The 23180-nt window shown below is 52.0% G+C and overlaps 1 protein-coding gene across 3 annotated transcripts in view; it reads right to left on the minus strand.

Annotated features, from left to right (window-relative positions):
* The window catches only part of TEAD4 (TEA domain transcription factor 4), a 61929-nt gene extending 39337 nt beyond the window's left edge, over positions 1 to 22592 (minus strand). For 2 of the 3 annotated variants that reach the window (XM_061418228.1, XM_061418226.1), the window contains exons 1-2: positions 22222 to 22519; positions 21671 to 21768 (exon numbers count right to left, since the gene is read on the minus strand). In XM_061418228.1, the coding sequence (XP_061274212.1) occupies positions 21671 to 21768; positions 22222 to 22472 (349 nt within the window). In that variant the 5' untranslated portion in view covers positions 22473 to 22519. Of the gene's footprint in view, positions 1 to 21670; positions 21769 to 22221 lie in introns of all 3 variants that reach the window. The other variant, XM_061418227.1, reaches the window with a different exon arrangement.
* Between the last annotated feature and the right edge of the window lie 588 nt (positions 22593 to 23180).

Raw genomic sequence — 23180 nt, forward strand, 5'->3', positions numbered from 1 at the left:
GCTCCTCTCCTGGGGGCCTCTGGAAGAACCACCTCCTGCATCCCAGTGACTCCTAACTGAGAAGCTGGGAGGAGAAGAAAACATGGGGTTTCTTTCCAGAAACCACTCCCAGTCTTCCCGATACAGGAGGCCCAGGTGTAAAGACACAGGAGATGGGGGAGTTGTTCCTATTGCTGCATAGTTGCTCAGTCGTGTCCGACTCTGCGAGCCCATGGACTGCAGCACGACAGGCTTCCCTATCCATCACCAACTCCCAGAGCTTGCTCAAATTCATGTCCATTGGGTCACTGCTCCATCCAACCATCTCATCCTCTGCCGCCCCCTTCTCCTCCCGCCCTCAGTCTTTCCCAGCATCAGGGTCTTTTCCAATGAGTAGGTTCTTCGCATCAGGTGGCCAAAGTATTGGAGCTTCAGTTTCAGCATCAGTCCTTCCAATGACTATTCAGGGTTGATTTCCTTTAGGATTGATTGAGGTTGACTACAGTAATCTGGGGTAGGGAAGCGGGTCCTGTCCACCTCAACCCCAAACAGGGATCCTTCTTCAGGCTGAAGGACTTGTCTGCAAGGCCCGGTTATCAGAGCGTTCATATGTGCTAAGTCGCTTCAGTAGTGTCCGGCTCTTTGTGACCCCATGGACTCTAGCCCACCAGGCTCCTCTATCCATGGGATTCCCCAGGCAAGAATATTGGAGTGGGTTGCTATGCCCTCCTCCAGGGGAACTTCCTGACCCAGGGATCGAACGTGCATCTTATGTCTTCTGCATTGGCAGGCAAGTTCTTTACCACTAGCACCACCTGGGAATTCCAGTTATCAGGGCAGGTGGGGTCAAGTCTCTGAACCCCAGGTGCTTGGCCCGACCTGACTCAGTTGTTACAGAACCCACAGAACATCACATTGGAGGGAACGCGAATGTTTTTCATCCAACAGACATCAGAACTGGGACAAAAATGGCTCTCCCATCATTACCATGGCTACTGCTGCCAGACTAGGCTCTGGAGATTGGACCCAAGCGTACGAGGACCACCAAGTCCTGCACACACTGAAGCAGGTCGAGACCTCCGGTGGGCTGGACTGGGGCCGAGGGGTAGTCATCTCGGAGGCTTTGCTGCTCGGACCTCACTCCTGAAACTAGATCTGGAGGGAAATTCAGGACCGGTGGGTTCCAGCCTTCCTCCAGCCCCGCCCACTCTTTCCTCCAGCTCCTGGTATCCTCACCGTCTCCAAATTCACACATATCACTTTCCAGAGGCCAGGCCTCTGTACTTAATTCTGGACACCAGTCCATCTACAAATATCTACTGAGGGTGGAGAGAATGGGAGAGGTCAGCAAAAGGGCACAAAACAGTTAACCTCTAAGAATAAGGTCTGAGGCCTAATGTCTCACACGGTGACTGCAGCTGCTAGCCCTGGATTGTACAACTGAAATCTGCTAAGAGAGTAGCATGTAAATCTTCTCACACACAAGAGAAAACTATGTGAGCTGAGATGTGTTAACTAACCAGATGGAGGGGACCCTTTCATAGAGTACACGTACATTAAATCACCAGATGTGTGCTTGAAGTCTCTTACATTTCCAGATGTCAATTATGTCTCAAAAAGTTGAAACTGGGGCTTCCCTGGTGATTCAGATTTTCCAGATATCAATTATGCCTCAAAAAGTTGAAACTGGGGCTTCCCTGGTGATTCAGAAGGTAGTGAACCCGCTTGCAGTGCAGGTTCGATCCCTGGGGTTGGGAGGATCCCCTGGAGAAGGGAATGGCTACTCACTCCAGTATTCTTGCCTGGAGAATCCCACGGACAGAGGAGCCTGGCGGGTCACAGTCCATGGGGTCAAAAAGAGTTGGACACGGCTGAGCAACTAAGGACCCAGGCAAAGCTGAAATGACCTACTGGATGCCAGGCTTGAGGTCCAAGGTTACTAGGACATGGTCCTGCCCTCTACTTCCTTCAATCTAGGTGTCCAGGGGTCCCTGTGACGGTGCAAGTACAGTCATCCTTTATTATTCATAGACTCCATGTTTGCAGACTCGCCCATTCACTAGAATCTGTAACCCAGGTCAACGCTGGCGGTGCTTCCGGGTCACTTGGATGCATCCCTGAGCTGTGAGACCATCACTCTTGAACTAGCTGAGGTCCAGCGAGGCTGCCCTGCCTTCCAGTTTCAGCTCAGACCCCAAACAAGCATCCTTTCCTCAGTCTATTTAGTGCCACAACTTTGACATTTCTGTCTTTTTTGTTGTTGATCTCACTGTTTAAAATAGCACCCAAGTGAAGCGCCGGGGAGCTGACTGGTGACCCCAAGTGCAAGAAGGTCGTGACACGCCTTACAGAGAAAATCCGTGCATTAGATAAACCCTGCCCAGGCATGAGCGATGGCGCACTTGGCCGTGAGTTCAATGTTAATGAATCAACAGTCTATAATCAATTATGTCTCTGGACAGAAATACAGATAAAACAAGGTTACGAATTAAACAGATGACAAAAATGTTGCAACCAAGGACTCACAGGACCCTAACCCGAGTCTGCCCTTGGAACTCTGGCTCTGTACCTGCTAATTCATGTTCCCAGTGACGCTATGGACGTCAGGAATGACAAGAATCCAGTGTACCTGGGAGAGTACCATTACAGGTAAACATCTCAGGCAGAGGGGAGGATTCTAACAGGCGCCAAGATCAAGGCCCTGGGAAAACCAAAGTTGGTGGAGAAAAATGTGCCCAAAGGCCCCAAGACAGCCAAAAGGTGGAGACAACCCAAATGTCCATCATGAGCTGAAGGGATAAACGAAAGGTCATTTATCCATACAGTGAATTATATTATTCAGCTTTAAAAAGGAGTTTTTTTAAAAAGATGGGGGGCAGGAGGAGGGGAGATGGTGTTCCAGTCGATAGGACTTGGCACTTTGACTGCTGGGGTCCAGTTTCAATCCCTGGTCAGGGAACTAAGAGTCCACAAGCCACACAGCATGGCCAAAAAAAATTTTTTAATAAAAAAATAAAATAAAAAGGAATGCAATTCTGATACATGCTACAACATGAATGAACTTGAGGACATTATGCTAAGTGAAATGTCAGACACAAAAGCACTGATATTCTGTGATTCCACTTGTATGAAACACCTAAAACAGGCAAATCCATGCAGACAGAGAGCAGAAGGCAGGTTATGAGGGGCTGGGGGTTGGGAGAAGTTATGATTTAAAGGGGACAGAGTTTCTGTTTGGAGTGCTGAAAAAGTTCTGAAGACGGAGGCTGATGGTAACACAAGATGCCACTGAACTAACTACACATAACAGTGGTTAAAATGGCACATCTCAAGTTGTGCGTATTTTTTAAAAATGAGCAATGGCAACCCATTCCAGTATTCTCGCCTGGAGAATCCCATGGACAGAGGAACCTGGCGGGCTATATAGTCCATGGGGTTGCAAAGAGTCAAACACGACTTGGTGACTAAACAACACTCACAGGAGGCCAGCAAAGGGCCTTTTGCAAAAAACCACACAGAGCCGGGGGCCATGATGCCCAAACGCCCCCACGGTCCCTTTGCAGTGGGCAGTACCCCCTCCTCCCTGAACCCACGCAGCTCTGAAGAAACTGAGCATGAGGCCGTGTGGTCCACCATCAAGTTCAGAGTCTCAGGACCTGGGTTAAGGTCTGCCTCTGAGCGTTCTGCAATTACCTCCTGAAGCTCCTGCGTCCTCACCTCGGAAACCAAACCAGACACCCACCCCTTGCAGAGCAGTGACAGGGACCGCATGGGATAAACTGCAAAGCCCTGGAGGGTAGCAGGGCGCCCCTCCCTCTCCTTTCAGTGGGGATGTCGACTGCATCCCATTTCTTGACAGGACAGGATGGGGAGAGGGTGGAAGGGAAGAAGGCAAGAGGAGCAGGCACAGACCTTCCAGTGTGAACGTGTGCTGGAACCAAAGTCACGGAGAGCCAGCCTCGGCCAGGAGGGCGGCGCTGTGGAGCCAGGGTCAGAGGCCTGACTAGGCCTCACACTGGCCAGGGGATACCGACCTGGCAAGCCACCACTCTCTGGGGCTACATCCTTGCAGATACACAGCAGAGGCAGTAACGATCGTGAAGAACAGGATGACTCGTATCCACAGACACAGCACCTGGCTGGCTCCCAGAGGAATGATGGATGGATGACGGAGGAGGGGAAGGACAGTGAGGAGCACTGCCCCTGGACAGTGGGAGGTGAGGAGCAGGAGGGGTGAGGGGCACGGAGAGAGGTAACTGGAGGAGAGGGAAGCAGGCCAGAGGGAGGAGTCAGCAGGGAGGGACAGAGAGGCTCAGAGAAGCAAAGAAAGATGGGAGATAAGATCCCTGAGCAGATACAGGCTGAGGCCCATCCCCAGATGCCCCACCCCCCCAGGGGCAGCAGTCTCAATAAGGGCGAGGCACCAGCACGCCACCCCCTCAGCTCTGACCCCAGCCCTCCTCCCAAATGGCCAGGCCGTGGGTGTATGTGGACCAAGCCCTAAGGCATCCAGGAAATGGGTGCCCAAGGCCCTCCACCCCCACCCCACCCTGGGGGCCTGCCTTGGGGCCCCCAAGGGGCCTTGATGAAGCAGTTCTGAAGTCCCTCTGATCTCAGAAGGAAAACAAACTAGTTCCACGTTCAGACCTGGGGCCATGTCCCCTCCCTGGACCTCAGAATCTCCCCAAAGACAAACAGAAGCGCTGGGGAAAGTGGAATATTGTTCATGGTGAAAAGAAATAAGCTGTCAAATCAGGAAGAACATGGAGGAGGCCTAAAGGCATATTCCCACGGGAGGCCCACCTGAAGCCATCAAGAGAGGCTACGGATGCAGGACCACGGCTACAGGACATCCGGAGAGGGCGACACTGTGGGGATACTCGAAGCTCCACGGAGGGATGAGCGAGGGGGACACGGGCGCTCTGGGGCACTGAAGCCAGCCCATCCGATGCTGCAATGGCGTGTGCGTGCAAGTCACCTCGGTCGTGTCCGACTCTTCGCAACCCTATGGACTGTAGCCTGCCAGGCTCCTCTGTTCATGGGATTCTCCAGGAAAGAATACTGGAGTGGGTTGCCATGCCCTCCTCCAGGGGATCTTCCCAACCCAGGGATCAGACCCGGATCTCATGTCTCCTGCATTGGCAGGCGGGTTCTTTACCACTAGCGTCAGTCACCTGCAATTAGATATTTGTCCAAACCCACAGAGCACACAACACATACATCAGACCCTAATGTAAACTGCGGCTTTCAGTTAATAACCTAATAGGGGAGGGGGTGGGTACTGCCACACTCCAGTGCTACCCCCCTTCCCCTGCAGAGTGCGGGATGGTGCCCAGCAGTGGCAGTGGTCCTGGGCACTGCCTCAGGACCCAGGCAGTGCCCAGGCTGGGCACCCCTGCAGCACAAGGCCCCGCCCAGGGAGAAGAAGCAGGTAGGAGCCCTTGGCGTTGCTGGAAGAGTACCCCAGGAACTATGACATCAGGGAGCCAAGGGTGGGGGCAGAGGGAGCCCCATCCTCAGCTCTGACCACTGTCTGGTCATCCCTGGGCAAGGCCTGCCCAGCGGAAGAGTGAGGACCCTGCATGTGGGCAGCACCCCAGCCCCCAGCACACAGGAGTGGGATGGGCTGGATGGAGCTTGGAGAGAGGCAGGAGGCAGCACCCACCCCACCCTGGGTCATTTTCATAGGAATGTCCTGATGTCTCAGAGCCACCACCCCCCCCCCGACCCCCGGACCAGGGTAGAAATTCCAGTGGCCAGAGCCTTCAGACTCCAGGCCGAGGTCACACAACCCAGGACCCACCCTAACCCAGAAACTCACCCTGTGATTCCCTCCTGCTCCAGCCAGACACGAACCAGGCCCCCGCTCCTGCAGGCCAGCAAAGGCCCCACCTCCATACCAGGATGCAAGGTCATCTCGTTCGGAAACGAGGCCATGTACACGGCTGATACCCAGGCTTCACACAAGCGTTTGTTGTTCTTGATGGGCTGCCCCAGCCTGGCCCAGTGGCCGCAGGGAAGTCTATCGCGGCCGGCCAGCATGGGCATCTAGAAGATGCCACGGGGGTCTCCTAATCTGAGACAGATGCTATGCGGGGCAGGACCTCACAGAAGACCAGGTTCACTTCTTACATTATCAGGAGGTCTTTCTCTAGGGGACTCCCAACCCCTACCTCAGAGAAACCCTAGAGAAAGGTCAAGGTTCAGGATATCAAATTCATGCACCACACCCACCATCTTTTTTTTCACACTTTATTTTTCCATTTTCATTTTATAATATCTTAGTAAAGTTTATGTTGTTTGTTGTTTAGTCGCTAAGTCGTGTCTGATTCTTTGCCATCCCATGGACTGCAGCACGACAGGCTTCCCTGTCCTTCACTATCTCCCAGAGTTTGCTCAAACTCATGTCCATTGACTCAGTGATGCCATCCAACCATCTCATCCTCTGCTGTCCCCTTGTCTTCCTGCCCTCAATCTTTCCCAGCATCAGGGTCTTTTCCAACAAGCCGGCTCTTCACATCAGGTGGCCAAAGTATTGGAGTTTCAGTTTCATCATCAGTCCTTCCAATGAATATTCAGGGTTGATTTCCTTTAGGATTGACTGGTTTGACCTCCTTGCAGTCCAAGGGACTTTCAAGAGTCTTGAGTTTATAACAGCATATAGATGGATCATTATACATGTTTCTGGGCTTCCCTGGTAGTTCAGAGGGGAAAGAATCTGCCTGCCAATGCAGGAGACGAGGGTTCAATCCCTGGGTTGGGAAGATCCCCTGGAGAACAGCATGGCAACCCACTCCAGTATTCTTGCCTGGAGAATCCCATGGACAGAGGAGCCTGGTGGGCTACAGTCCATGGTGTTGCAAAGAGTTGGACACGACTGAGCGACTAAGCACAGCACACAGCACAGCATACATGTACCTATGTATGAATATGTAATAAACTGGATAGAGGAAATAAAATATTCACTTTATTTTAGGCTGGAAGATCTTCATAGAGTTATGCTGGAAGATCACTTAGTCCTCTTCCAGTTATACCCAATTGTGATTTTTTACTTTTCTGATTATTTAAGAACATTTTCTGACATTTAAGAACATTGTCTAGGAGCTTCCCTGGTAGCTCAGCTGGTAAAGAATCAGCCTGCAATGTGGGAGACCTGGGTTCGATCCCTGGGTTGGAAGATCCCTTGGAGAAGGGTATGGCAGCCCACTCCAGCATTCTTGCCTGGAGAATCCCCATGGACAGGGGAGCCTGGTGGGCTACAGTCCCTGAGGTCACAAGGAGTCAGACACAACTGATCGACTAAGCACACAAGAACATTGTTTACAGTAAGATGTCAGGTTGTTAAAAACACACTGGGATGAGATATCTAAGGTAATAATTATCTTAACAAACTGACGTGTAGTAAGTACCAGAGACTAGGGACAGAAATAGCGCTGGAAACTCCATGGATGAGAACGAGATGACAGGGGCTTCCCTGGTGGTCCAGTGGCTAAGACCCTGTGAGTCCAGTGCAGGGGGCCCGGGTTCAATCCCTGGTCAGGGAACTAGAGCCCATACACCTTAACCAAAGATCCCATATGCTGCGGAACAACTGAGCCCGTGAGCCACAACTATTAAGCCTATGCTTAGAGTCCCTGTTCAGTGACAAGAGAAGCTCACACGCTGCAAGTGGAGAGTAGCCCCCGCTTGTCAAAACTAGAGAAGGCCTGTGCCCGAAGGAAGACCCAGAGTGGCCAAAAATAAATACATTAAAATGTTTACAAGATTGAAAATAATAAACTTATAAATGCTGCTGCTACTGCTGCTAAGTCCCTTCAGTCGTGTCCGACTCTGTGCAACCCCATAGACGGCAGCCCACCAGGCTCCCCCGTCCCTGGGATTCTCCAGGCAAGAACACTGGAGTGGGTTGCCATTTCCTTCTCCAATGCAGGAAAGTGAAAAGTGAAGTCGCTCAGTCATGTCCTACTCTTTGCGACCCCAGGGACTGCAGCCTACCAGGCTCCTCCGTCCATGGGAGTTTCCAGGCAAGAGTACTGGAGTGGGGTGCCATTGCCTTCTCCGAAACTTATAAATAAATACATATAAATAATAAACTTAGAAAAAAGAATGAGATGATAAAGCAGTATTATTCCTGATAAAATTAATCATCATGTTCTCAAATAACAGGGTTTTTTTGTTTTTTGGTTTTCTTTTTGCTTTCTTACACATATCTCTTTTTTTACTGGAGTATAAGTCGTTCAGTAGTAAAGAATCTGTCCAGGTTCAATCCCTGGGTCAGAAAGATCCCTTGGAGAAAGAAATGGCAACCCACTCCAGTATTCTTGCCTGGAAAATCCCAGGGACAGAGGAGCCTGGCGGACTACAGTCTGTGGGGTCGCAAAGAGTGGACACGACTGGGTGACTGAGCACACGCAGCTGCTTTCCAATGCAGCGTTAGTTTCTGCTGTACAGCAAAGAGAATCAACCCACCATCTTCTTTTGGAAATTTTCTCCTTAAGCGAATTTTCCAAAAAATCTATAAATCAGACATCTGAGAAACGACTTGTAACCAAAATATTAAAGACAAAACAATCAAAAGAAAGAAAAAAATAGGCAAAAGATTTGGACAGACATTTCCCCAAAGAAATTGTATGAATGGCAAGTAACTAACCTGAAAGGATGCTCCACAGGGTAGTCAACGAGGAAATGCAAATTAAAACCGTGACCTCGATGAGATTCCACTACACACCCTGGGGGATGGCGCAAACAAGCCAGAGGGAAAGGCTACGACAGACACTGCGATGGAGCTCCGCTGGGAAGAACGCAAGACGCGACACGTGGGAAAACAGTTCGGCAGCTTCTTTTTTAAGATGTTTTTTTGATGTGGTTCTCTCTTTTTTTTTTTTTTTAAGTCTTTATTGAATTTGTTAACAATATTGCTTCTGTTTTATGTTGTTTTTGGCCACAAGGCATGTAGCATCTTGGCTCCTTGACCAGGGATTGAAACCATCCTCCTTACGGTGGAAGCATAAAGTCTTAACCACTGGACCACCAGGGAGGTCCCTTGGCAGCTTCTTACACCATTAAACATACATGCAGGGTGTGACCCAGCAGTCCCACTCTAGGCATTTATCCAAGAGAAACGGAGGCCTGTGTTCACGAAAAAACCAACACGTCAGTGATGATAGCAGCTTACACAATCAACAAAGGCTGGAAATACCCCAAGTCCTTCAACCAGCCAGTGGCCAAGCACACCGTGGGATGTTGTATAATGAGGTCCTTACAACTCAGCATCTTCTGACCCACACGCCACCTGATCGAAGGGAGGGCCCTGCTAGTGAAGCCCACAGAGCCCAAAGCTTCATGCTGTGTGATTCCACAGGAGGACAGGACCACAGGAGTGAGAGGAGATCAGGGAGGGCGGAGTGGGTGAGGGGCGATAGGGCTGCAGTATCGGGCAGTTGTCTGGGGAGATGGACAGTCATGGACCCTGATTATGGTGGCCACCACCCAACTCTGTACATCTGTCAAAGTCCATAGGACTGAGACTTCCCTCGTGGTCCAGTGGCTAAGACTCAGCACTCCCAACGCAGGGGACCCCCATTCAGTCGCTGGTCAGGGAACTGGATCCAATGTTCTGCAGGCCGGATGGAAGACTGAAGATCCCATATGGCATAACTTAGGTCCAGCAGAGCCAAATAATTCAAAAAGAAAGAAAAAAAGCCCACAGGACGGACACAGCACGAGGAGAAAACTCTACTGCAGGCTGACAGGTAAACTCTTAACAAGTCCTCCCTATTCTGCCCAGAGGCCCCCAAATCAACCTCGTCATGAGGCCCAGTGATCTCCCCCACTTCCCCTCCCCACTGTCTCATAACCACAGCCCCGCAATCACTACCACTTCTGTCTTCTCGCAGACGCTTCTCCCACTCGCTTCCTCCCTCCCTCTCTCCTTCTCTCTGTCCCTCTTACACATGCCCACACACACAGCTGTCAAATACCCATCTTTCAAAGCCCGCCCGAGTACCTCCTCCTCCATGAAGCCTTCCCTGGCTGCTCCCTCTCCGAGTGGGAATGAATCCTCTTCCCTGGGCACCCCCTCAGCACTGATCTGTGCTTCCCCATCACCCTCCTTGGCGCACCCCCACAGGCTCTCAGTGTTTGCCACTCAGGGTGTCTCCCCTGCCTCATGGGACACCCCTCCAGCACAGAGACCAGGCCCTCCCTTCCAGGTTCCCCCCACCACACCTGGTCCAGCGCCTGGCACACAGTGGGTGCTCTGTGACCACTGTGGCTTGGCCAAGGGCAGGTGCAAACCAGGGGGTTGGGGGTTGATGCCAAGACAGAGAGCTGGCACTGCTGGCGCTGGCGGAGCTCCAAGGTGGATATCGGAAGCCACTGATCCTGTCTCCCTTCTTCTCCTGCACAAGCAGCACGACTACCAAGAGCTGGAAGCAACCCGCCTCCCATCCCAACTCGAGGTCCTGCCACTTACAGCGGAGCATCCTCACCACGAAGCAGAGCTCCGAGCCCCAAGCAGACAGACACCCAGGACACACCTCTTGAGGTGTGGACCCTGCCCTGTCCTGTCCTGTCCTGTTGTTGGGGTGCTGACATTTCTCTCCCATGAGGCGACCCTCTTTGCAGCAACTGTGGATCAGCCCATCTGATCTGAACCCATTTCACTCTGTAGAACTAGGGGGCCCACCCAGGGAGCACAGGGTCCCCCCTACAACAGGGCTTTCCCAAGTTCATCACCACCTGCCCCTCTAGCCTGTCCAGGGGTTAAGGACCAGTTACAGGTCATTTGATAAGCACTTTACAGAAAGTTTCTGGAGAAGGAAAGGGCAACCCACTGCAGTATTCTTGCCTGGAGCATTCCATGGACAGAGGAGCCTGGCAGGCCACACAGTCCATGGGGTTGCAAAGAGTCGGACACGACTGAGCGACTTACACTTTCACTTTCACACAAAGTTTAATACATGCCAGGCCAAAAAAACCAAGCACTTTACAAACATTGCCTAATTTAATCTTCACATCAACCATATGGGCTTGGCACCATTATTATTATTGCCGCCATTCATAAGAGGGGTAAGTAAGAGACTTCCCTGGTGGTCCAGTGGTTAGGACGCTGTGCTTCTGCTGTACAGGGCACAGGTTCAATCCCTGGTCAGGGAGCAAAGATCCTGCACGCTGCTAGGCAAGGCCCAAAAAAAAAAAGTGGAAAACAAGACACACTGAAGTCTGAAAACTTGCCCCAGGCCACATAGCTGATGAGAAGCAGAAAGAGCAGGCCAGCTGTGAACCTCCACGGTCCAAAACAGTGGCCAGTCACATGTGGCTGCCGGGCACTTGAAAAGTGTGGCTGGGTGACAGAGACGTGCCGATGAGCATAAAACACAGGCTGGATCTCCAACCCTTTGTATGAGAAGCAACATAACAATCTCATTATATTGTTTTACTATTGATTACACAGTAAGCAGTAATATTTCAGACACAGTAGCTTAATAATATATTATTAATACTCATTTGGTCAGTTTCTTTTTGCTTCTTTAACGTACAATTTCACATTCCCATCAGACGACACAGCACTGCAGTCTGCTCGCAGCCACTACCCCCCGCCAGGGCATCTTCCCCTCCCCAGCCCCGGGGGCAGCCTGCCGCTGACACCTGTCCATTCAGCTTTCACAGGGTGATGGGGGGGCCATGCAGTGCCACCATGTCTCCCTCCTCAGACACTGCCCTTCCCTCCCCCCGCCACCACATCTCTCAGCCTCTCCTCTGGCATTACCTCCCTCTAGCAGGATGGATTTTCCAGAAAGTCCAAGTGGGAAATACGCCCCCACCCTACTGGTGGAGAAACTGAGGCCAGGACCACATGGTGGAGGCGAGATCCCAGAGGTCATTGATGCTATCTCCCAGCCAGAGCAGAGACCTCCTGTGAAGCATCCCGAACACATTCTTCATAGAAGTAGAAACTGGATGTGGTTCCGCCTGGTCCTCCCTCCTCAAATGGACCGCAGATCAGACGGAGGGGTCTGCTGCTCCCGAAAAGAGGGCTGCCTCCTTGGAGAGAAGTGCCAGCAGCCACCCTTGCTCCATCCTGGCCGAGACAACCACAGCTCCGTGCTCCCTGGGTGTGGTGTGTCCACCCTCCAAAACCAGAAGAGGCTCCCAGTGTGGCCAGAGCACCGCAATGGACTCAGCCCTCCCGTCGCAGGCCCCTACCACACCACTGGCTCTGCAGCAGAGAGCCAGATGGACCTGGGCACATACTCCCACCCCACATTAATCTCCATGTAACGTCTTCCTCCTCTGTAATCTAAGTTATCTAAGTCACTTCAGTAGTGTCCGACTCTGCGACCTCATGGACTGTAGCCTGACAGGCCCCTCTGTCCATGGGATTCCCCAGGCAAGAACACTGAAGTGGGTTGCCATTCTTTTCTCCAGGGGATCTTCCTGATCCAGGAATCAAACTTGCATCTCCTGCATTAGCAGGCGGGTTCTTTACTACTGAGTCACCTGGGAATCCTCCTCTGTAAAGTAGAGGCTAAAAAAACAACACAAAGCCTATGTTACAGAGCCGCTACAAAGATTAAATGAGAGATTTCGAGAGAGATGCTTAGAATACTGCCTGGCACTCAGTAGGCACTTAATAAATGCTCATTTCCCTTCCGCTTCCTTCCTCAACGAAAAACCTCAAGATTTTTCTCCTCACAAGGATTGACAGTAAGTTCCTATTCAGCATATAATTGATGTTCTGAACTTAAACACACGATTTTACAAGTAAACTTTTTAGATTTCATCTTCAGATAGGCAAACACGCTAGATGTCAAGCAATTTTGAATTGGTTAAACATTGAAGACAGTTTTTCAAAGTCCAGTAGGACACAGTTAAATAAATTGTCATATGGTACAATATTGTTTGGGGCTTCCCAGCTGGCCCTAGTAGTAAAGAACCCACCTGCCAACACAGAAGACTCAGGCTCCATCCCTGGGTCAGGAAGACTCCCTGAAGAAGAGAATGGCTACCCACTCCAGGATTCTTGCCTAGAGAATCCCAGGGACAGAGGAGCCTGGTGGGCTACAGTTCAGAGGGTTGCAAAGAGTTGGACACAACTTAGCGACTGAGCACATAGTATTCAGTAGCTTAAAAAAAAACAAAGAATAGAGTATAACCGCAATTTCTGTCCTTTATCGAGCCCATCTTTGCATGAAATGTTCCTTTGGTATCTCTAATTTTCTTGAAGAGATCTCTAGTCTTTCCCATTCTGTTGTTTTCCTCTATTTCTTTGCATTGATTGCTGAAGAAGGCTTTCTTATCTCTTCTTGCTATTCTTTGGAACTCTGCATTCAGAGGTTTATATCTTTCCTTTTCTCCTTTGCTTTTCTCTTCTCTTCTTTTCACAGCTATTTGTAAGGCCTCCCCAGACAGCCATTTAGATATTAAGAAGAGATGGCAAGAATACACAGAAGAACTGTACAAAAAAGATCTTCACGACCCAGATAATCACGATGATGTGATCACTGACCTAGAGCCAGACATCCTGGAATGTGAAGTCAAGTGGGCCTTAGAAAGCATCACTACGAACAAAGCTAGTGGAGGTGATAGAATTCCAGTTGAGCTATTCCAAATCCTGAAAGATGATGCTGTGAAAGTGCTGCACTCAATAGGCCAGCAAATTTGGAAAACTCAGCAGTGGCCACAGGACTGGAAAAGGTCAGTTTTCATTCCAATCCCAAAGAAAGGCAATGCCAAAGAATGCTCAAATTACCGCACAATTGCACTCATCTCATACGCTAGTAAAGTAATGCTTAAAATTCTCCAAGCTAGGCTTTAGCAATATGTGAACCGTGGACTTCCTGATGTTCAAGCTGGTTTTAGAAAAGGCAGAGGAACCAGAGATCAAATTGCCAACATCCGCTGGATCATCGAAAAAGCAAGAAAGTTCCAGAAAAACATGTATTTCTGCTTTATTGACTATGCCAAAGCCTTTGACTGTGTGGATCACAATAAACTGTGGAAAATTCTGAAAGAGATGGGAATACCAGACCACCTGATCTGCCTCTTGAGAAATCTGTATACAGGTCAGGAAGCAACAGTTAGAACTGGACATGGAACAACAGACTGGTTCCAAATAGGAAAAGGAGTATGTCAAGGCTGTATATTGTCACCCTGTTTATTTAACTTAAATGCAGAGTACATCATGAGAAACGCTGGGCTGGAAGAAGCACAAGCTGGAATTAAGATTGCCAGGAGAAATATCAATAACCTCAGATATGCAGATGACACCACCCTTATGGCAGAAAGTAAAGAGGAACTCAAAAGCCTCTTGATGAAAGTGAAAGTGGAGAGTGAAAAAGTTGGCTTAAAGCTCAACATTCAGAAAACGAAGATCATGGCATCCAGTCCCACCACTTCATGGGAAATGGATGGGGAAACAGTGGAAACAGTGTCAGACTTTATTTTTCTGGGCTCCAAAATCACTGCAGATGGTGACTGCAGCCATGAAATTAAAAGACGCTTACTCCTTGGAAGGAAAATTATGACCAAGCTAGACAGCATATTGAAAAACAGAGACATTACTTTGCCAACAAAGGTTCATCTAGTCAAGGCTATGGTTTTTCCTGTGATCATGTATGGATGTGAGAGTTGGACTGTGAAGAAGGCTGAGCGCTGAAGAATTGATGCTTTTGAACTGTGTTGTTGGAGAAGACTCTTGAGAGTCCCTTGGACTGCAAGGAGATCCAACCAGTCCATTCTGAAGGAGATCAGCCCTGGGATTTCTTTGGAAGGAATGATGCTAAAGCTGAAACTCCAGTACTTTGGCCACCTCATGCGAAGAGTTGACTCGTTGGAAAAGACTCTGATGCTGGGAGGGATTGGGGGCAGGAGGAGAAGGGGATGACAGAGGATGAGATGGCTGGATGGCATCACTGACTCGATGGACTTGAGTCTGGGTGAACTCCGGGAGTTGGTGATGGACAGGGAGGTCTGGTGTGCTGTGATTCAAGGGGTCGCAAGGACACAACTGAGCAACTGAACTAAACTGAACTGAACTGATACCAAAATACCAACGGTACTCATCCCTAAGTTGTGGTCCTAGGTACTATTTTATTTTCCCCTTTATGTATTTATTTTCCTGGTGTTCTATAATGAGCATGTATTTAACTGAAAAAAATTTTTTTTTAATTTCAGAGTTCTGCTTAACCTCAGCCTCCTAGCCTGTTGAGACGGTTCTAAATCCTGGTTCGATAGTCCTCTGTGCTTGTTGTCCTGAACACCCACAGAACTGATAAGAGCACAAAGCCAAAAAAAAAAAGAGCCCTGTGACACATCACTAGAGACCTCGCCCCAGGGCGTCATGAGGTCGTACCAGGACACAGGGCGATCTTTCAGTCAGCTCCAAATCCCTCTTACCGCTCTTATCAGCCAGAACGCACTCAATTCTCTTGAACCCAAGAAAATCCTACACCCAAGTTAGATTCTTTCCCCATGACTTGGTGAGTGAACGCACGCTGACTGCTAGCTTCCTCAAATTCATTTCTGAAGCGCCCCCTAGACCAAATGTTCAAACGTCTGACCTGGAATTTGGCAAAGGATCCATAGGAAGCACATCAACTAGTCTTGCCCTCTGTGTGTGTGTTAGTCGCTAAGTTCAGTTCAGTCGCTCAGTCGTGTCCGACTCTTTGCGACCCCATGAATGGCAGCACGCCAGGCCTCCCTGTCCATCACCAACTCCCGGAGTTCACTCAGACTCACGTCCATCGAGTCAGTGATGCCATCCAGCCATCTCATCCTCTGTCGTCCCCTTCTCCTCTTGACCCCAATCCCTCCCAGCATCAGAGTCTTTTCCAATGAGTCAACTCTTCGAATGAGGTGGCCAAAGTACTGGAGTTTCAGCTTTAGCATCATTCCTTCCAAAGAAATCCCAGGGCTGATCTCCTTCAGAATGGACTGGTTGGATCTCCTTGCTCAGTCCTGTCCAATTCTTTGCCACCCTGTGGACTGTAGCCTGCCAGGCTCCTCTGTCCATGGGATTCTCCAGGCAATAATACTGTTGTGTCTCCAGTTGCAATAATACTGGTTGACACTTCCTCCTCTGGGGATCTTTCCAACCCAAGGATAGAACCTGTGTCTCCTGCATTGGCAGGCAGATTCTTTACCGTTTGAGCTACCTGGGAAGCCTTGCCCCTTAGAAGGGCTAAACCAGGACAATGTGGATTGCCTTGCCATGCTCACCTCCTCCCACTGGTCGGGGCTCCTCCCAGAGCCCAGAAGTTTCTTTCAGGTCCCCAGAACCCGATCTGTGAGTAAGGCCACCTGAACTGAGGAAAAGCAAGTGGTCTGACTCACTTCTCCCAAAGCCACCTTAGCTCTCTCCCACGTCGGCTCTGCTCTTACAAAGATGAAGGCTAGATAAGGGTGCTTCATCTCCCAGAACATTCTGCCACCTGCTCTGGGTAGTATCTCCCTCTGCCTGTCCTGGTCATATGAATAATCCCTCTCTGTAGTCCAGCTGACCCAGACCGGTTGCCTCCCCACCCAGACCTCTGCCCACTGCCCAGTCAACGATTACTCAAGGCTTAACGCCAAGGTGGCCGTCAGCCAGGAAGAAACAAGACTGGCCTTTTATCCCAGCCAGGCCCATTCACGCAGACATCCCATCCAGGGAGCTGGCAGGAAGGGAGGACCGTGGTTCTGGTGGGAGTGAGCCGGGCTGGCAGACCCCAGGGACACCTCTGCTGAGAAGACACTGAGCAGGAGGTTCAGCCAGAGTGGGCTTCAGCGGCCCAGGTCTCTGAGTCAACAGCCCCTGCAGAGAAGAGGCCCACCCTGTGTGTCAGCGGCCAGCCCCAGTGCCCTCTGCCCTGCCCCCAACGCCCTGCCTTTCCTCCAGGCCGGATGTGTATCCCCTCCCCCACGACAGTCACCCAGCTTCAGCACAGCTCCATTTCCTGCCCCTGGTGACTCCTCTGAAGTCCATTGTTCCCATGAAGTTTGGGTCAAAGGAAGCCGAGTCCCACCCATGGGGGCCCGCCCACCATGGGGGCCGCCCACCCCAGCAGGACGCACAGCAGGGAGCCGGGCCCATCCCCCTGATGGGCGAAAGGCCAGAAGGTGTGGGCACCCTGGGGAGAAGGGGGCTGCAGTTCCAGTGGAAATCTTCCCAAAGGGCCAGTCGCTACAGCTGAGGCTCCAGGACCACACCTGGCAGGAGCTGGCTGTTGTTCAGTCACCAAGTCGTGTCCGACTCTTTGTGACCCCAGGGACTGTGGCATGCCAGGATTCCCTGTCCTTCACCTGCTCTCAAACTCATGTCTGTCAAGTCGGTGATGCTAACTAACCCCCTTCACGGATCACAGCTTTGTCATGGCGAAGGGGCTTGTGTAACTCAATGAAGCTATGGGTCATGCCATGCAGGGCCACCTAAGAGAGTTTTGACAAATCGTGGTCCACTGAACGGCAAACGGACGGAACGGCAAACTGGACGGAACGGCAAACCACTCCGTTATTCTTGCCCTGAGAACCCCATGGACATGAACAGTATGAGAGGAAGTGGCCAGAATCTCCCTGCTGTCCACATGGCAAAACCAGAAACGTAGGAAGAACTGTCATTTCAGGAGAGGTCAAGGCAAAGCTGGAATGAGATCCTAGAGCTGGAGGCTGTGCCAGCGACACAGCGCTGCCCCCACGTCCACCTGGGCCCCGAGCTGGTCACACCGCCGGGAGGCGGGGGCCGACAGCAGCTGTTCAGCTACAATTTCAGAGCCTGAAAGGGAGCTGTGGTCTCAGCCCCTGCCAGCAACAGGTCACAGGGGGCAAAGGCAGGCAGGCTACCCGGGCCCAACCTCGGCGGCAGGAAAGCCACCACATCCTCCACTGCCATGCTGTGCGACAGTCACCCGTACAAGGCGGGGACAGAAGCTCCAAGCCAGCTGCGCTCTGCATCCCAGGAGACCTGGAAGGACAGGGACGCTTCTCACCTGGCTAAGTGACCTGCAGGCCCAGGAGGAGAAAGGCGGGTGCATTTTAAAGACCTCGTGAGGGAACTCCCTGGCAGTCCAGTGGTAAAGATCCCAAGCTTCCACTGCAGGGAACACGGGTTCAATCCCTGGTCAAGGAACTAAGATCCCACATGACACCATTGCAGCAAAATAGGAAAAAAAAAAAGACCTCTTGAAGTCCCTGCCCCCTTCCAGAGGTCATTCTCAGGTTCCACGGTTCCTAAGGGAGTATTTCTGCCCAAACAAGCTTATCTGAGCCACAAGATGGGAGACATGCCCAGGCGGACTGCTCCAGACTCCACACCTGTTAGACCAAGCTGGCCAGTGGTCTGGGCATTGCCACCCCCAGAGCAGGAGAGAGAAGGCATCAGAATGGACCAGAGTGGAGCTCTAGTCCTAGCTCTGCCACTCCCCAGCCGTGAGACCTTAAGCAAGTTATGGTCCCACCAGGGCCTCAGTTTCTCATCTTGATATTTATTATTTTTAAATTTTTTATTGAAGTATAGTTGATTTGCAGCATGATTTACAATGCTGTACTAGTTCCAGGTGTATAGCAAAATGATTCAAATATATATATCAAATATATATATATATGTTTTCTATTCTTTTCCATTATAATTTATTACAAGATATTGAGTAGAGTTTCCTTTGCTACAGTAGGTACTTGTTTATCTATTTTATACATAGGAGTATGTATCTGCTAATCTCAAACTCCTAATTTATGCCTCCCCCACCCATTTCCCCTTTGGTGACCATAAGTTTGCTTTCTATGTCTGTGAGTCTATTTCTGCTTCGTAAATAAGTTTTTTTCTACCATTTTTTTTTTGATTCCATGTGTAAGTGGTATCAGACAGTATTTGTCTTTGTCTGACTTACTTCACTCAGTATAAAAATGTCTGGTTCATCCACGTTGCTGCAAATAGCATTATTTCATACTTAATACTTTTTATGGCCAAGTAATACTCCATTGCGTATAGATCCCACATCTTCTTTATCCATTGATCCATCGATGGGCATTTAAGTGGCTTCCATGTCTTGGCTATTGTAAATAGTGCTGCTATGAACACACGGGTACATGTATCTTTTCCGATTATAGTTTTCTCCGGATATATGTCCAGGAGTGAGATAGCTAGATCATATACTAACTCTATTTTTAGTTTTTTTAAGGACTCTCTATACTCTTCTCCATAGGGAGTGCTTCCCATCTTTAATATGAGGGGGTTCGGTGCTGACATTAGAGTTCTGTAACGTTTAGCAAGTTCACCCTGGGGCAAGGCAGGACCGGAATCTGAACACGGAGACCCTGTGCTGTTCAGTGACAAAGCCCAAATCCCACCTCCACCTGGGCTGCTAGCTAGCCCGGTTCCTAAGCCCGAGACAGGAAACCTGTAGGGTTCAGCGCACAGCAAACACTCGATCCATTTTGCTAAATAATCATGAATGACAGAGCAGGGTTTAGCAAAGGTGTTAGGAAATTTCCTGGATAAAGGGGTTCTGTGGTGAAATAGGGTTAGGAAACACTGGCTTCTTCTGCACGGTGCAATTTGCTCTGCAAACACTGAATTTTCACCACAAAAACTTCTTGGATAGATGTTAATTACCCCTCCCACATTACTCATCAGGAAACTGAGCCCAAAGCCTTAAAGGTAGTAACTGTCAGGATTTATACCCTGCTATGTCTGACCCCAAACCTGAATCCTTTCTACTACACCTATACACCAGACACCCTCGAAGCCCCACCCACACACCTGGCCTGAGCAGGTGAAGGAGGAGGTGGCTCCCAGCAGAATATCTGTGTCCTCAGGGTGGATGGAGGACCAGTGGGAGTCCCCACCTGAGGGCATCTCGGCCCTTCCTGGCAAGAAGCCCCGAACGTGATGCCCACAGCATTCTGTCATGGGATGAAGAGATAACTCAAGGATCAGTCTGTGGCCCCCATCCTCCTCACATGCTGTCAATCTCAAACTTCTGCCCATCTCCTGGGCACTGGGGCTCTCACCCCACCCAGTTCCACCCTCTGAAATGTTTCCAGTGGTAAAACTCCAAAGGGAGAGAAAACAGAAAGCATAGCAGAAAGGAAGAGATGGGAAAACAGCTATCCAGAAGGGCCTCCCCACAGGTCAACCCAGTGACTCAGAGGCAGCCTTCCCCCAGCTAGGAGGGCAGGAAAACACCCTCCCTACATCCCAGTGCCTGGTGGTTCAGTCAGTCATCAAGAATGAGGGTCCTTCCATTTGACTCCCAGGTGGCTCCAAGGAGAGCTGGACCAGTAGTTCAATTTCCCCTGTCCTTGGGGCCAACTTTAAAAGCACTGTCTAGACAAATACTGTATGATATCACTCACATGTGGAACCTAAAAAATACAACAAACTAGTGAATATAACATAGGACTCACACATACAGACAGCCGACTATTGGTTTCCAGTGGGGGAGTGGGGGTAGAAGGAGCAAGCTGGGGGTGGGGGTTGGGGGGGAGGGCGGGTACAAACTATTGAGTGTCAGACAGGTACAAACTCAAGGATGTATTGTACAACACGGGGAGTATAGCCAGTATTTTGTTGTAACTGCAAATGGAAAGTAACTTTTACAAATTGTATTTTTTTTTTATTTTTAATCAAAACAAATAAAAGCACTGCCTACACAAATCTCAAGATGCAAAATGAGCTCTTTCTGGGGGGAGGGTGTCCAACCCCTCCCACAAACATGCCCAAGTCTCACTATCAACAACCCACCCCATCACCAAAAGGCAAGAATCTCGGCTTCCCTAAACTTTCTACCAACGTGTTCCCTAAACTCTTCCAGGCAAGAACAAAACCGACCTCCACAGAAAGACAGCTGCCTGCGAGAGGCAGGTGTGCACAGCTTCCCTCAAGCTCCGCGGGTCCAGGGCGAATGAAGCCTGGGGACCACACAGCCCCACAGCCACCGCCAGCTCCTTGGACACAGACACCACCAGAGACTCGGTGCCCTGCCCCTGCTCCTGCAGGGAGGGAGGACCGTCCCGCCCAGGAACAACATCCTCACGGGGGAAACACACACTGAGAGACGTGGCATCTCGCTAGTCCTCCAAGATACTCAGCTTACAGACAAACAGCGCTTTTCTCGGGTGGAAAGGCGCTCCCGTTCAACACAAACAAACATGCCTCCTAGAAGGTAGGTGAGTCATCGGTGAGCAGGTATCACCCTCAGACACCCGGAGCTAAGGAGGCGGCACAGTCACACGCCACGTGAACTCATCACTGACCTGCCAGGTCTGGCCCCGAACCCCCTCTCCGCTCGACACACAAGTGCACGGAGGCGCGAGTCCCGGGTCTGCTCTCCCTCCGGGGAAACGTTCGCTTCGGGCTGTGGAGCTCTGCTCTCCAGACTCACTGGCCTCCAGCACGGAACGCACCACGCTTCTCAAGTCCTGGGAAATGGGGACCTTTGGCTGAGGTCCTCTCCGCTCTCGCAAAGCCTTGGCTTGAAATCGCCAGGACACCCTTTCCAAGCCCAAGAGGCGCCCAGCAGAAGAGAGGCGCGGGCGCTGGGTCTCTTTTCGGCCGCCGGCGACCTGGGCTCGGCCTCGTCTTTTCGGCTCCGCGCGCTCCCCTTACTCCTGGCCCTTGCGCCCACCCCAGCCTCGCGGTTCGCGCGACTCCACGTGCCCGGCTCGCCCCTAAGTCCGATCCCGGATGAGAGCTCCTCCCGCGCCGCCGTCTTACCGGTCCCAGGGTGCGAGGAGGTGGGCGGGTACGCGGAGCCAGCCCCGCGGCTCTTCCAGCCGCGGCTCCGCTGAGGTCCGGAGAGGCGGGCGAGGGCGCTGCAGAGACAACGCGGGGTCAGCGAGCGGAGACCCGGGCTCCGGCCCCGGGCCGACCGGCTGGGCGGGGATGAAGGCGGATCGCGGGACGGAGCCGACTCCGCGCGGGCCCAAACCCAGCTCGCCCCGCCCGGCGCGCGGTACTCGGTGCGCGGTGTCCGGTGCGCGGTGTCCAGCGCGCTGTGGCCGGTGCGCGGAGCGGGGCGGAGCAGAGGGAGGAGTTTTCCCAGAAGGGGACTGACGGGAAAGCACAGGCGATCCCTATTCCTGGCGGGGTGAGTCAACGGGAGAGGAAGGGAGCTGGGGGAACAGAGCGCGCGCGGGAGGGCGGAAGGGAGGGAAGCGGGAGAGCGGAGACGGGAGAGGGGGACGGCGGGCCCGGCGCGCAGGTCCCAGGCGGGAAGGAAAGAGCGCCCGCGGCGCGGCCGAGGGGCGCGGCGGCCGGCCACTCACCTGGGGGACGCGGCAGCGCGGCGGAGCCGGGAGCTGCGGGTTCTCCCCGCCCCCGGCCTGGGGTTTGAAAGGAGGAAGCCTGGAATGCGCGGAATGAGGGCTGGAATGAGATGCGCGCGGTCGAGGGCGGGAGCTGGAGGGAGTGGCGGCCCAGCCCCGGGCCCTCGGGGAGGAGACTGGGACGCGGGGAGGGGCCGCGGGCTGGGCGGGCCGGGGGCGGCCGCGGGGACCCTCGGCTGTGACCTCGGCATCCGGCTCCGGCCGGGGCCATCGCCCGGCACACGTGCTTCCCCTTTGATCTCAGCCCCGACTCTCCTCCTCCTCCCCGGGCCCGGGTTCCCGCCCCTCCCGGCCAGTCCCCCGCTCTCTGCCGAGGCCGGAACCCTTGCTCCCGACCCTACGGGCCGGGCTCTGGACTCGCGCCCGGCCTCTGCTCGCCTCTCCCTCCGCGCCGGCCCCGAAAGGCCTGGCAAGGGCGGGCGTCCAGCGCGCGGACATCTGCGCCCTTCTTCCCTACGGCGCCCATCCACCTGGGACTCCGGTCCGAGGCCCAGCACACAGGAGCTCCGCGCGCCCACAGGTGCCCTCCCCGCAGGGTCTTTCGGCCGCTTCCCTCCGCCCGGCGCCGGCCTGCATCGCGGTCACTGCTGAAAGCCGCTCACGAGGGGAAGGGATACTAGTGTGGCGTGGCCGGAGACGCGTCTAACCCTGATCCCGCGTCTGTCACTCGCCCACCGGACACTGTGGAACAGCGAAGGATAAGACCTCAGCACTTGCCCTCTCAGAGCTTATCATTGAGCTGGGAAGACTCGATCTATTGTGGAGCATCGCCAGAAAGTGGGGAGTCTGTGTCTTAAATACGCCAGGATGGGTTTAGCGATTGGGTTTGTTTTTTGGAGTTTTGTTTTTAAGTCTTCAGAAGATACTGGCTTGACACAGGGTGCAATCACAGACCTCAG

This window comes from Bos javanicus, chromosome 5 (genome assembly GCF_032452875.1).
Source record: "Bos javanicus breed banteng chromosome 5, ARS-OSU_banteng_1.0, whole genome shotgun sequence".
Taxonomy (NCBI): Eukaryota; Metazoa; Chordata; class Mammalia; order Artiodactyla; family Bovidae; genus Bos; species Bos javanicus.